Raw genomic sequence first — 15,002 nt, 5'->3', positions numbered from 1 at the left:
TAAACATTTTTGTTTAAAATTATCTCAGCTACATTTTTTATTTGAAACATTTTTTTCTACGGTGTACGGATTCTTGGTAAATCGATTTTTTTGCGTTTTTACCCCCTGCGAGGGGGGTTTTAGTGGAAAGCCCAGGGGTAAAAGTGGTAAACTTTTTTGGAGTCCCAAACTTAATATTCTCTGCAAAATTCAGCTTGTTCGTATGATTTTTAGGTGTCAACTCTTTAACGACTGGACTAAATATAATATTTGAATTTGTTGAATAAAAAATAGCTCACAGCTTCTAAAAGTTTATATTAAATAAAGGCTGTATGTGTGTCTTGTTCAGAAGTATTGCAAGATAGTTTACGAGGTAAAATATGTCTCTTATTATACTGTTACAGAATTTAATTCCAATACCACCGGTACAACAGTACAAACCTTTCATCCTGTATAAACGTCTAACCTTGACTAATAATTTTAATTTTTTCTATTAGAATAAGAATCGTAATTCCATTAAGGTACCCTTAAAGGAATCCTTAAAAACAAAGAGATTTGTCTTTATTGAATTAGGACTGTAAGACGTGTTTCCTCGGAAAATGCTATAAAAGAAAGTTACAACCATCGTAATTCGAGTCGAGCCCAAGCGCGTCTTCCGATAGTATTTTAATGTAAAAAGTCTTAACCTGATTGACTCTAACCGTGCTTATATTCTCTAACTGTGATCCGATCTAGGGTGAGTTCAATACTTTTTATTTGTGGTGTTTTTATTTAATATACGTAAACGAATATTATTTATATGATTATAACATTATTTTGGTCCTGAAATCATCTTCCAATATACGTGACGGTTCTGTGATAAATAAAACGTTTCATAGCTTTAAAAATTACATCAGACATTTGATTTGTACCTTGCGTATATATATATCTTATATATGTGTATACTTAGTGAAATATAAAGGTGCTAGATAAATAGGTACTCTTGAGCAATGGTTTTGAAGAGTCCATAGCACTACTTATACAGTGTTACTAAATGATTAAATGGAAACAAAAATAATAATAAGACAGTCATTACTGCTAAAAATTAATCTATTCGCGAATATATGTTTGTATACATTTATACAGAAGAAGATTCCTTTTAAGAAATTTTATATTTAGTTGAATCAAGTTGCAAAGTTTGCTTTCCTGTTTTGCATGTATCCTGAGTGTAACGCCCAGTAATTTCTTAAGGTATGTCAATTTATATATAAGTGAATATTATCTTGAAACTTCTTCTTCCTATGCCGTCCCCATTAACGGAGGTTGGCGACCACATTTCTAAAAGTTTCTCTGTCTTTTGCAACGTGGAAGAATTCGTCTACAGTCATGTTTGTCCAGTCTCGAATATTTCGCAGCCATGACTTCCTCTTTCTACATATTCCCTTTTTGCCATCGACTCTACCCTGCCTGATGAACCTGAAACTGTTTTCTTATAATAATCACTTTATATCCATCGTTTTCGTCCAGACGGATTCAGCTGTTTTCAAAAGGACAGTTTTTTAGTTTTAGTCTTTTTTTAGTCTTTGCAAGTGCTGTTAATCAACGTCTGCCATGTAATTTTTTTAGATATTTGACATTGTTTACCTAACTAGATTACTACAAAAAATATGTGACATATTTGTTTGTAATCTTGTCGACAAATGGTGGCATATTAAAAATTCCCCTATTCTAGCAGTAGCATATCCTAAGGTTTCTAATCACTTAAACTGTCCAAGTAAATTAACTTTCTTTCAATCGAATTTCGGCATCTCCTATACCAAAGTAAATGTTTGTTTCACAAATTTTGACAATGACAATCTAATTGATTTTAAAAATTTGGGAATTGTGCTTTATATATTCTAGACCACCAAGAATCCCTAATGTTCAAGTTAGATAAACGATGCTCCATATACTCTGCACAAATGTTTGCAATTTATCAAGCTCTAAAATTTGCTGTCAAATTTAGAAAACTCACTAAAAACTAAAATTTTAGAAATCCAACTAAAATTGCTGGAATTACATACTTTTGTAATTTTCATCTGGGTAAAGGGACACTTTGGTATTTTCGGTAAAATCAAAACAGATTTTTTGTTAGAGCGGCGATCTTTTTTTTAATTATGTAATTACATATGAATATTAGTATTCATTCATACAGGATTGTACAAGCAGGACACTTTTCACGTTCAGGGATTCATCAGAGAGGCTTTATTTTAACAAACAAGACATAAACCACGGTTAGGTAGGTGGGCAACATATATGGTAAACATACAAAGGAAATGTTCATAATTTTACACTCATACCTTTAATTTAATTTTTACAAGAAATATCATATTGATTTTAAAATTTTTTATATTGCCTACACTCAATAGATTTAATGGTGTACTTAAACCCTCTTTTATCAATTCTTTTAGCAGATACGTGCCTGTATTACAATGTAGTGGGTAGTTGAAAAATATGTGATTTAAATCAGCCATACTAGTTTCACACTCACATTGGTCTGTTGGGAGAACTCCTATTTTGTGTAGATGTTTCGGAAAACATCCATGATCTACTTTTAATCATAAGACAGTTGACACTGTGTTTCTGCTTAGTGTAACATCTTTGTAAAATTGTTTTACAGCTACTGTTGGTTGTCATTTGTATAAATTAGTGCCTGTGCTTTCACCAAACTGAATCCATCGTCTGTCCCATTTAAATTTAATATGTTGTTTGATATAGGCAAGTAGATCACATGTGTTGAATTCTTCTAACCATATGTGGGTGCTGTAATGGATTTTTAGCTATAGAATCAGTAATAGTATTGCCAAAAATATCTGAGTGTCCCTTAACCCATACAAATTTAACACCATATGGATCTGATAGTTTTAGTAACTGTTGAAAAATTTCTAATATGAATATATTGCTATTGATTGTGAATTTAAAGTTTTGTAAGGAGTGTAATACTGCATATGACAATTTTGTTCCACTGGTTTTCACAGCACAATTCAAGGCCTTTGTATATAGCACATGCTTCAGCAGAAAAGATGCTGGATTGATTATTTAAAATAAATGATTTTTTAATCTTCATTTTTGGTACAAAGTAAGCACTGGTTGTACATGTTGGTGATTTTGACCCGTCTGTATAGATCACAATATGGTCTGAATAGCCACTTAAGATTTCTTTGTGAGTAGTGTAACAAAATTCGTTTTGGAGGAATAATAATATTTGTAGCTAGAACTGCTAGAACACTTGTTAGATGTGGTATATCCAACGATTCCCAGATAAGATTACAAGGGGAATTTATTAACTTGAGTTCGTTGCAAGTTATAATTGCTCTTGCAAGTGGTGAAGAGTTTTTTTAATGAAGTATGTGGATGTTAAATCCGCTGTATTTATTTCATTAATTATTTTTACATTATAAGTGCCACGATAATGTTGGTTTAGAAAATATTTGATTGCCAGAAATTCTCTGCGCAATGAGAATGGGTTTTCAGGTGCTAGAACTAGGGTGGCTTCATTTGGAGTGCTTTTTATCAATCCTAACAAAATTCTTAGAACTTTAAATTGGATTCTATTAAGTTTACGAAAATTGCACCCCACGATCTTTTACACGCCATTTTAAGAAAATTAATACCTTTTTCGCAGCGACCAATTGTATAATTAATATGTTGAGTCCAAAGCAATTGTCTGTCAAATACGACACCAAGATATCTAAATTCCGAAACAATTGGAATATCATTGCCATAAAAGGTTACAGCGTGATCTTTAATAGGATATTTTCTTGAAAAAAGTATCACGGCACATTTTTGGTACGAAATATTGAATCCATTTAACCAAGTTCAATTATCCAAGTTGTACATAATATGTTTGAGTTCAGTAGTGCTTTCACTGTACGTTTTCTTATGTGAGTAGATGACAATATCATCAGCATATTGTAAGTAAACAATATTGGGAGAGCATAATTTGTGCAAATCTTATGTGTACAAATTAAAAAGAAGTGGACTTAAAACAGCTCCCTGTGGAATACCTTTTGATGTAATCTTGGGTCCAATAATATTGTGACCTACTCTTATCGATACACTTCTGTCTTTGTATAGATTTGATAGTAAATGTGCTATCGATTTTGGAATGCCAAGAAACATAAGTTTATTACAGAGTATATTTAAATCAATATTGTCATATGCACTTTTTATGTCGATAAACAATGCACCTGTTGTCATAGAATTAGAAAAACCAATTTGAACATCTGTAGTCAGACGAACTACTGAATCAGTGGTTCTATAGCCTTGTTTATATCCATATTGTGTTGCTGGTAGAATATTATGCCGCCTTAACCAAATTTCCATTCTCAATTTTAGAATTCTTTCAAATGTTTTAAAAATGCATGACAATAATGTTATTGGTCTATATGATTCCGGATTATCTTTGTCTTCTCCCGGTTTTAGAATTAATATAACAAAGCAATCATTAAATTTGTAAGGATGTATTCCAGTTTGCAAAATACAGTTATAAATATGTAGTAGTAGTCTTTTAGCCATTACACCCATTTTTTTAAACATAATATAAGAAATCTGATCTGGACCTTGAGCTGTGTTTTTGGATGTCTTGATAGCATATTCCAGTTCGGATGATTTCTTTTAATAAATAATCTTCTTCTGAATGTAAACCCATGTGAGGTATATGTTTGTCAACAAATGGTGAACATAACTTCTGAAGAATATCTTCTGCAACTGCGAATGGAGCATGTTTGATATTTGTGTTTTTGTTGTTTAATTTGTTAGCCATCTTCCGTATGGGAGTTGATGGACAACTAGAGTTAAGACTGGAGCAAAATTTAATCCATGTTGTTTTGGCTTTGTGTTTAAACATTTTTTTAGTTGTAGCTTCTATCTTTTTATATCCAAGAAAGTTATTTATTGTAGATGTGGTTTTGTATTTTTAAGAGCATTCTTAAAAGCGATCTTAAAAGGATCAGAAATAATCTGGCTAGATAGAAGCGATCTAACAGCTACACACAAGGAAAGTCTAAAACAAAATGGGGATATCGAATGGTACGCTTTCTGAAATCGAAGCAACAATCTCTGTACCAAAATTCATCCTGTTTTACCTACTGAACCTTTTGCCATCAGGAGTCACCCCAATAGAAAAATCTATTCCATGTTTGTTAGATGTGTCCTTGCGATCTTTGCAATCAGGCCTTTGCGATTGCAATGGATATGTAGATGATATTAATCATAGGCTGTTTGGACTTAAACATAATGATAATGCATTAACTAGTTGATGCAAACTCTGACCCAAGAACAAGTACCTTTCCCACAAAATCAAGCTTGTCTCTTAAACTTGTCTCAATGAAATTATAAAATAAAACAAATTATCTTGTTGAATAAGTGTTTAGCATTTGTTCCTTATGTCTATCCTATGTAATATTACCTTCCTGGCAGTTTCCCGTTTGTATTGTAGTATAAAGTCGCTATGAAAGGCACCTTAGCGTGACAAGTGACCTCTAATTCTTTATTTGTAAATCAATTTAATCCTGGATAAAGAGTATATTTACTGGTCAATTTAATGTTTCCATTTCCTTTTTTTGTATTTTTATTAGTTTTTTATTTAATAATAGGTACCTATATATGTGCGTAAGTGTGTATATGTGCGTATATGTCTATAATATTCTTTTATTTAATATTGTAGGGAACAATATTATCTATCGTGACTAAATGGATCAAGAAATCAAATATCGATTTGATTATTAAATAACAACTGGCAGTGGTTTCCAAAAGTGCTTTTGATTGTTCACTTTTTATGGACCATCCAGAAAAAATTGGAGCTTTTTAGAGTGACGTTTGTTACTTGATCAGGTTCTAAAACGCCATTTCCAGATATTTATGATATTGGCAAATGAGTACTGATCAAGAATTTTTAGACGATACATTTGGTCATTTCCTCTACATTTTCACGGAATGTAAACAAATGAAAAGGGTTAACAGAGCGTGTGTAATTACTCTGAGTTTAGTTTTCTGAAAAATTGGTTTAAACTGAGTTTAGTTTTCTTTAGTGCAAAAATTGGAGAGGAATAACCTTGCTTACTGTCACAAATAAAATTTTCACGACCATCATACTGAAAAGAATAACAAACAAGGTTGAGTTTCGAGCTAATCAAGCAGGCTTTAGACCATAATCCTCCTGCATAGACCACATTAATACTGTGAGGGTAATAATGGTCCAATCGGTTGAATGGAACACACTCCTATACATGGTTTTTGTTGATTTTGAACGTGCCTTTGATAGCTTGTCTCACGCTGCTGTATGGAAAATTTTAGAGCTAAGAAACATCCCGCAAAAAATAATTTCTATTATAAAGTCACTATATACTGATGCGAAATGCAGCGTGACACACAATGGGATCAACAGTGACGAATTCGACGTACTTACTGGAGTTAGACAGGGATGCGTGCTTTCTCCGTTTCTTTTTAACATAGCTATAGACTATGTTCTCTCCAAACTAGACTCCGGCACAAGAGGGATACAATGGACGTTAACCACACGCCTAAGCGAACTAGAATACGCGGACGATATCTGCCTATTAGGCCAAAGGTTCTAAGATCTGGCTTACCAATTGGAAATACTTTCTACTGAAGCCAATAAAATAGGTTTGAAAATAAATATTAGTAAAACCAAGTCCATGAGAATAAATGCAAGGAACAACACGCTATTTACTATCGACAATATGCAGATTGAAAATGTGGAAAACTTTACGTATCTTTAAAGTGTCATAACAGAAAACGGAGGTACAGAAGACGATATTCGTATGAGGATACGAAAAGCCCAACAAGCTTTCAGCACGCTCAACCCTGTTTGGAGATCTGGCGAGTATACTACAAGGACAAAGATTCGAATATTCCGATCAAATGTCATGTCTGTTCTACTCTACGGATATGATACCTGGAAAGTGACAAACACCCTCACAGACAAACTGCAGGTCTTTGTTAACAAATGTCTACGAAGAATTGTTCGTATATTCTGGCCTAACACCATCAGAAACGAAGATCTGCTACACCTGATATAAGTCCAGAAAGTGGGGTTGGATCGGTCACACACTCCGAAAAAATAGTTCCAGTATCGCAAAGACTGCTCTAGAGTGGAATCCCCAAGGGAAAAGAAAAAGAGGTCGCCCAGTACAAACTTGGAGAAGATCCATCATGGATGAGATAAGAGGCCAAGGAAAGTCTTGTAATGAGGTGAAGGCCTTAGCGCAAAATAGAACCCGATGGCGCGTTTTCACTGAAGCTCTATGCTCCACTTAGGAGTTCAAGAACCTTATATATATATATATATATATATATATATATATATATATATATATATGTATATATATATATATATATATATATATATATATATATATATATATATATATATATATATATATATATATAGTTTTCTGAAACTCTAAGAATATTTTTAGGTAGCGTTCAAAAGGCTTGAATATCATTTTTACTTGCTTTTAGCCTGTTATATTTTTAGAGTAGGCTGCAATAAGTTTCTTTTCTTATTTTCGGAATAGATCTCTCCTATAAGAGGAGCAGTAGCCCCATATTTAGCAGTATTACCAGCAATCTCGTTTATCAACTAACGTTTACTTTATGTCCTAAAATCCGTAACAAAGGTACCTTTTTGTGCTTCGTCAGTTCTTTAACGGACTATATGCAATTCTAGGCTGTTACGCACGTGAAACTATAGACTTCACAGTCTTATTACAGCTAAACTTACAATTTTTCCTTCGATGTTTTTAAACCTCAGATAAACCTCCTGTGGTTTTAGGCAACTGTCTCCTTTTTTAATTTATTTCTTTTGCTTGCTTCTAGTCCAATTTTTTTGCGTTATAGTCCAAGTTAGTACCTATACAGTTTGGAATTCGAATCAACTATTTCTGGCTCTTTTCTAATATATCTTAATTGTATATGTAAAGGCTAATTTCTTTTTTTTTTCTTTTTTTATCTTTTAAAGAGTTAATGATGCCTTCTTCTCTGTGTTTCACTTTTTCCCAAAACTACCTTTAGGATAAAGTTAAACATTTATGTAATCTTGTTTAATTCTTAAGCTTATCCTAAAATTTTATATTTAGGTTTTACAAATTTGTTTATCCTATATTTGTTATGAATCTTAAATGTAATATCATATATTTATAATGCGTCGATTGCATTCTGATTTTTGATTTTCTGAGCCCAAAAAGAGCTTTTTCGATCTCAACTTCTTGCAGATTTTTGTTATTTCTAATTCCTGTATTCTTATTAGGGATACCACTGTTCGTATATAAGTGTCTATATTCTCAGCATTAATAAATATGTCTCGCAAATATGTCTTGCAAATATTTATAGTGCGTGAAATGTACTAAGCGTTCATTATTGACAACTGCCTCCCAAATCAATAAATTTCTCTTAATTTTTTGAATTATTTTTTTGTTTATGTTCTACATTTTTAATATATTATTCGAAAAAGTTCCTAAAAAAAAACTTCTTTAGTGAATACTTCCAAAAAATTTCTATTGATTACCAAGTATCTTTAAATCGATATGAACATACCGCGTACATCACGCAGAGATAATAAAATTGGTATAAAACAATGTGACATTAAATCTTAGATTATAAAATTACACCAAACAAATGAAAGTTAAGAGAGAGAAACAAAGGTATACCATAAACTAAAATTTATAACTTTATGTTATAGTAAATAGTCTTAGAACATTATATGCACGATAAAGAAACATACGAGGTACAATTTTTAATAAATCTACCCAAATACTTGCAACCGCAGATGACGTGGACCTTGTCGCACGTACGACTCATAAATCCAGATGTGTACTGCAGTTTCCATCGCAGCAGGAAAGACGGTTCTGGTCAAGAATGGTTAACTAGAACGGTTAACTAGTTATGGGCTCTGGTCATCACCGAAAATAAAACATTTAAAATTTAAAATGAAAATGGAACTTGGCATCATCAACTTTGAATAATATAATAAGTATAAAGAATTAGTCGAAATCAGAATTACAGTAACTGCAATAAAAAGTAGATGCCTGCGTTGGGCAAGACATCTAACTAGAGCATATGAAAGCTATCCCGCACGACGATTTTATTGTCCAAACCCAAACGAACTAGACGAAAAAGATGGTGTTAATGAGGATTCCAGAAAGGTCGGTCTTATCAACTGGCATCAAGCTACAAAGATTAGGACCGAATGAAGGAATCAGCTTAGGAACGTCGAGGCTCATTTCTGGCCGTCGCACCAATGATGATGATGAATGCAAACATAGCAATGGATCAATAGAAGCTAATTTATTTTTAAAACATACTTCAATTTGAAGAGAATCATAAATCATTTGTTAGGAATAAAATTTTTCGTAGTATATGATTCAATCAATAATTATTATACTTATTTGATACTTGCCCATATTTTCGCATATTTCTTCTTCTTCTTCAATGCCTTATCCGGTCCGCATGTTGGCAATCATCAAGGCTATCATGGTTTTGTTGATTGCTCTGCGAAATAGCTCCGCAGAGGTCATCCCAAACCATTGTCGGAAGTTTTTCAACCACGAGATACGACGGCGTCCCGGTCCTCTCCTGCAACTACTTTACCCTGCATAACGAGTTGGAGAATTCGATATTTTTCTTCGTTCCGCATCACGTTGCCGAGCTACTTAAGCTTACGTTGTTTCACTAAATTACGTTGTTTCACTTCTTTTTCTTTTGTCATGCGTTGTAGGACGTCAACGTTGGTGACATGGTCCACGTACGATATTTTTAGTATCCTCCTATAGATCCACATCTCGAAGGCTTCAATCCGCTTTTCTGTGGCTTGCGTCAGTGTCCAGGCTTCAACTCCAGATAGTAACACTGGAAAAATGTAGCACCTCACTATCTGTATCTTGGTTCCCAAACTGAGATCACTGCAGCACAGCAAGGATCTCAACTTGATAAATGTAGACCGTGTCATTTCAATTCTGGATCTAATCTCTTGAGCGTAGTCCCATTGTGAGTTGAGGGTAGTTCCGAGGTAAGTGAATCTGTCGACTCTCTGGATCTCTTCGCTACCTGCCATTAGTGCTCCGGGATCTAAATTTGCACGGCTAACAATCATGAATTTAGTTTTCTTAATATTAAGGTCTAGTCCGTATGTTCACAACGCCAATATTCCAACAGACTGGAACAACGCTACTATGATTCTATTACACAAAGCAGGAGACAAAGCAAATTTAGAGAATCACAGACCAATTAGCCTCCTCAGCCACATATATAAGTTGTTTACGCGAATACTAGTTAAGAGAATGGAAAGAAAATTAGAGACTTATCAACCAAGGGTACAGGCAGGATTCTGAAAAAGTTACGGAACAAATGACCATCTACAAAGTATAAAAACCCTAATAGAGAAAGCAGTGGAATACAATAAATCTCTAGTTCTAATATTTATCGATTTTCACAAAGCCTTTGACACAGTCGAGCATTACAGGCGCTTAAAGAATGCAGGCTAGATTATAGATATACTAAATTATTATACAAAATATATCTGCAGGCAACAACCACTGTCAGATTACATACTAACAAAAATCGCATAAAAATAGAATGGGGGGTTAAACAAGGAGACCCAATGTCACCTAAACTTTTTTAATACGGTGCTAGAACATGCTTTTAAGAATTTGGATTGGATGACAAAGGGAATAAAAATAGATGGAGAATATCTAAGCAACTTACGTTTCGCCGATGATATACTTATAATAGCTGAAGATCTAGGTATGGCAAGAGAGATGGTACAGGAACTCGTTGTGGCTACAGAAAATGTAGGTTTAAATATAAATATCTCGAAAACCAAAATAATGACCAATTTGGTACCCACCAGAACATCAGTATTGGTGGGAAAGAACTAGAACTCGTAGATAGATATAAATACCTGGGACATGAAATTATGATTGGCAGGGATAACCAGACTCGTGAACTGAAGAGAAGAATCGGCCTTGGGTGGGCAGCATTTGGAAAACTGAGAGAAACTTTTAAAAGTGAGCTGCCCGTATGCCTAAAGAGAAAGCTATTTGATCAATGCGTCCTCCCAGTCAGACAAGAGAAGCGTCGGTCGACCACCTACAAGATGGACTGACGATTTAAGAAGACTCAATAAAAACTGGATAAGAGCGGCGCAAGATAGACAGGGTTGGAAACACGAGGAAGAGGCCTATGTTCAGCAGTGGACTCTTGAGGCTGGATGATGAGTCCGTATGTTACGCTCACAGTTCTCACTCGGTCTAGTAAGGCTTGTAGATCATTTAGGCTGGTTTGTGAGGGCTTCAGTAAAAATTTCCTTAGAGCACATATTGAAAAGAGTCGGCGAGAGCACACAGTCTTGCCTTACTCCTCGCATGATCTTCACTTGGTCGGTCAGCTGGTCTTCGAGCTTGACTTGAGCCCGCTAGTTCCAGTATAAATTTATGATGATCCGAATGTCCTTCTCATCCAATCCTACTCTTTGTAGGGAGGCGACCATCTTCTGGTGCGGACAACGGTCAAATGCCTTGGCGTGGCCAATAAAACAAATATAGACATCACAACTGACATCGCTGCATCTCTGAAGTAGGACTTGTAAGGTAAAAAGTGCTTCACGTGTACCCATGTTATTGCGGAATCCAAATTGCATTTCACATATTTAAATATGAATATCCACCACAAACTTATGCTGGGATAAGCTTAACTTGATGCAATGAAACTTTAAACTTAATCTAACCGATCTAACCAAACTTTAGTATAATGAAACAACCGTTCCTTGCCTAATTAAAAAATGAAAAGAAATGCGAGAGCTGTTAGGTATAACAAAGGATCAGAAGGATATTAACAAAAAGGAATGATTACCTTAATATTAAAAAGAATTGATCCAAACTTAACAAAATACGTAAAAAATTATTTGCAAAACTAGACTGGGGAAGCAGAATATAAATAGTTTTTAGTATTAGTATATAAAATTAGTTATATTACCTCACAAATTTTACCATTCTATTTATTTTCTTATAATCTCTTTCAAATATTGTCTAAACGTAGGTAATAAACCGAAAAAACGTTACTTCTAAAATAAAATATTTTATTTAGCTTAAAAACAGTAGTTGATCGCATTAATGTTAAATTTTGTTTGTTTCAGTGCCATATTAAATAATGTCCGTAATGGGTGAACCGAGCTATGCCGGGTGGGCCGCCCAGCGGGCAGCCGGCTTCGGCGGTAATATCACCGTTGTGGACAAGGTAAACACATTTGACTGTAGTAATATTTGTTTTTTTAATACAATACCTTAAATTTATAAATAATCTTATGTGAACAAAGCTACCATCAACCAAACAAGGCAACCAATGATGCAAAAATGAACGATGACATACTTATAGTATATAGTAGTAGAGTAAGATGACAACCTGTGAAAGGCTGGCTCTGGCAATATTTGGAAAGGATTAAAACAAATGGATACCACTTGAAAAACTATCTACCAAAGAATGCAAAATATCGTCAGTATAGAAAGCAAGAATCTCCAATCAAATGTATTCAGGAAGAACTGAATTAACGAGATGTCCCCAAACAATACGTTGGGTGAAGGTGAATTAAAATTGTTGAGGATAGCAAAATACGAAAAAAAGGAAAATTTAATACTATGACTACAAAACTATAAAACACAAATAATTGCTGACTGCAGAGTTATCTGATACACAGACGGGACCAAAAACTGCAGAAGGGCGAGTGCAGGAATATTCAATAGTTGTGGATATTTAAAAATTTATTATTTTATTTTGGATTTTATTTCAAAGCGATGAGGCAGTTGGTATGTATCTTATCAAATATAAATCTTACAAAATTAAAACTAATAGAATAGTTAGAAGAATTTTAATATTTAGCAAATCATAACCATAACCAACCACTAGTAAGAGTAGAAAACTAAGATACTTTTGTTATTTTTTAAGAGAATATATTGTAAGTAGTTGAAATATTTAAGACTAGATTATTAACCAAAATATTTCTAAAATCTAGAATGAATAGATATGATAGACATTAGATTGCCAATTTTATATCTGTCTTCAGTAATGGACATGGTAAGGGCAAGATAAGTTTCAAAATTTAGGTAAATATTTATAGAATGACATAATATTCGGGGAAGCTTTTAACTGTTGGTTTTAATCATGAAAGTCCATTTTTAAGCCAAAAACTTTACATTTTATTTGGTTACTTTAAAAATGACCTAGGTGCTCTTCTTTTAGGTGTTGCCAGATATGTTACATATGGTAGATGCCTATTGGTACCAATTCCCACCTATGAACCCATTATGGCACGGCATTTTGGGCTTCATGATCGGTGTTTTGGGCTTCATCTCCATTACAGGAAATGGTAAAGTATGATTCATAGTAAACAATGTCATGACACTGACTACATTAGAAAAATAGGAAATATTGTTAGTATGATAAACAAAGCATACAATGTTTTTGTCCATTAAATAGTTTATTTTTCCCCATCAACACTGGGAATATTGCCTTATTTTGCTTCAATAGTAAATCACAAATTGGTCACGCTACGTTCATTAAATATATTTTTTATTCACTTCATCAAAAATAAATATTATTGTTATTCTTTCTAAATTAGGTGAGACCTACTTGTCTCTGGTCCTTGGTCATGAGACTTGTACTAAATCTTGTCGTTGGCCTTCAGCACTTGTAAGCTAAGATGAAACGTTGACCAAAACTGTAGTTACTGCTCAATTTATTGGTATGCCATTTTTCTTTAACAATTTATTTGCCTCAAGGCGATGGCTCATATTCGATAACGGGTTTTTATCAATTGTCATCACTTATTTTATTTAATTTCCTAGTGCGGCTATTCTATTTTTTCTTCCATTTCCTGTTTTATATGTTTCTTACTCTTCACGTGATACTCTGTTTCTAAATATTTTTTTGCTATTTTTCGAAATTTATTTCAGCTACTCGTAGCAGTATTTGGGCTCAATTAGTATTTGTTCTATTTTAGGAAGTATATTTTTGTCCAAATTGTACGTAATTACATCCTATAACTTTGTTAGTTTTGTTTATGTGGTATGTGATTTCAGTTTTGTTAGAGGCGTCGTTTTGTAAATTATCGTATATGAAAAAGGTGAAAATAATAATAATTTTAGGAATTTACCTTCTTTCTGTTGTCTAAATTAATACGAAATTGTTTGTTTTTTCAGGAATGGTAATTTACATCTTTATGGGTACAAAAGCGCTACGAACTCCCTCCAATTTATTAGTTGTTAATTTAGCATTTTCTGATTTCCTAATGATGACTACTATGGCTCCTCCTATGGTTATTAACTGTTATAATGAAACATGGGTTTTGGGTAAGTTAAATATACTAGTCGTTTACACTAAAAACGCAACAAACAAAATATGAGACAATCCTAGTCTAAAAAAGTTGTTTTTTGAAGATCTAATTCATATCTGTAAATATAAGACGGCAAGATATTTTTTTTTGGCATTTTTGTTCTGTCTTCCAAAGGCTCATCTTTGTTTATATGTGTATCAAATTATTCACATAGAACAAACTTTGCAGTTTAAAAAACAAATATAATAACGAGAAAAAAAAAACAGGATAATATATAGAAAATATAGCAATATTTTCTACAAAGTATAACTTTAACTATAGCTTAAACATCTTCCATTGGATGAAGATTCGGTAATTTTTGTGGTGGTTCAAGGCTTGGTATGTTTTTGTCCTTAAAATCATCATGACTTTAGACAGGTGACATGGAGCCAAAACTTATTGAAGAACAGCTCTTCTTCTACTTTCTGTGCCATACTCGATTATGGGGCGTGGGCTATTACATTGAGCATACCAATTTTGGTATGCCCAATTGTTCACGGCATCTCGGAAAAGTGATGCAGAGGATCTATTAAACCATTCCCTCGATTTCAAAGCCATGACGTTCTTTTTCGATCTGGTCCTCTTCTTCCGTCTATCTTGTGTTGTATTATTAAACGAA

General features: G+C 33.5%; 1 protein-coding gene across 1 annotated transcript in view; it reads left to right on the top strand.

Annotated features, from left to right (window-relative positions):
- The first annotated feature begins 604 nt into the window (after nucleotides 1-604).
- Nucleotides 605-15,002, top strand: part of Rh6 (Rhodopsin 6) — a 54,435-nt gene continuing 40,037 nt past the window's right edge. Inside the window, exons 1-4 of the mRNA XM_072526787.1 lie at nucleotides 605-715; nucleotides 12,152-12,252; nucleotides 13,252-13,378; nucleotides 14,211-14,360. Of these exons, the coding sequence (XP_072382888.1) occupies nucleotides 12,166-12,252; nucleotides 13,252-13,378; nucleotides 14,211-14,360 (364 nt within the window). The 5' untranslated portion in view covers nucleotides 605-715; nucleotides 12,152-12,165. The remainder of the gene's footprint in view (nucleotides 716-12,151; nucleotides 12,253-13,251; nucleotides 13,379-14,210; nucleotides 14,361-15,002) is intronic.

Source organism: Diabrotica undecimpunctata, chromosome 3 (genome assembly GCF_040954645.1).
Source record: "Diabrotica undecimpunctata isolate CICGRU chromosome 3, icDiaUnde3, whole genome shotgun sequence".
NCBI lineage: Eukaryota > Metazoa > Arthropoda > Insecta > Coleoptera > Chrysomelidae > Diabrotica > Diabrotica undecimpunctata.
The sequence above is the reverse complement of the archived record's forward strand: the minus strand, read 5'-3'. Positions and strand labels throughout refer to the sequence as shown.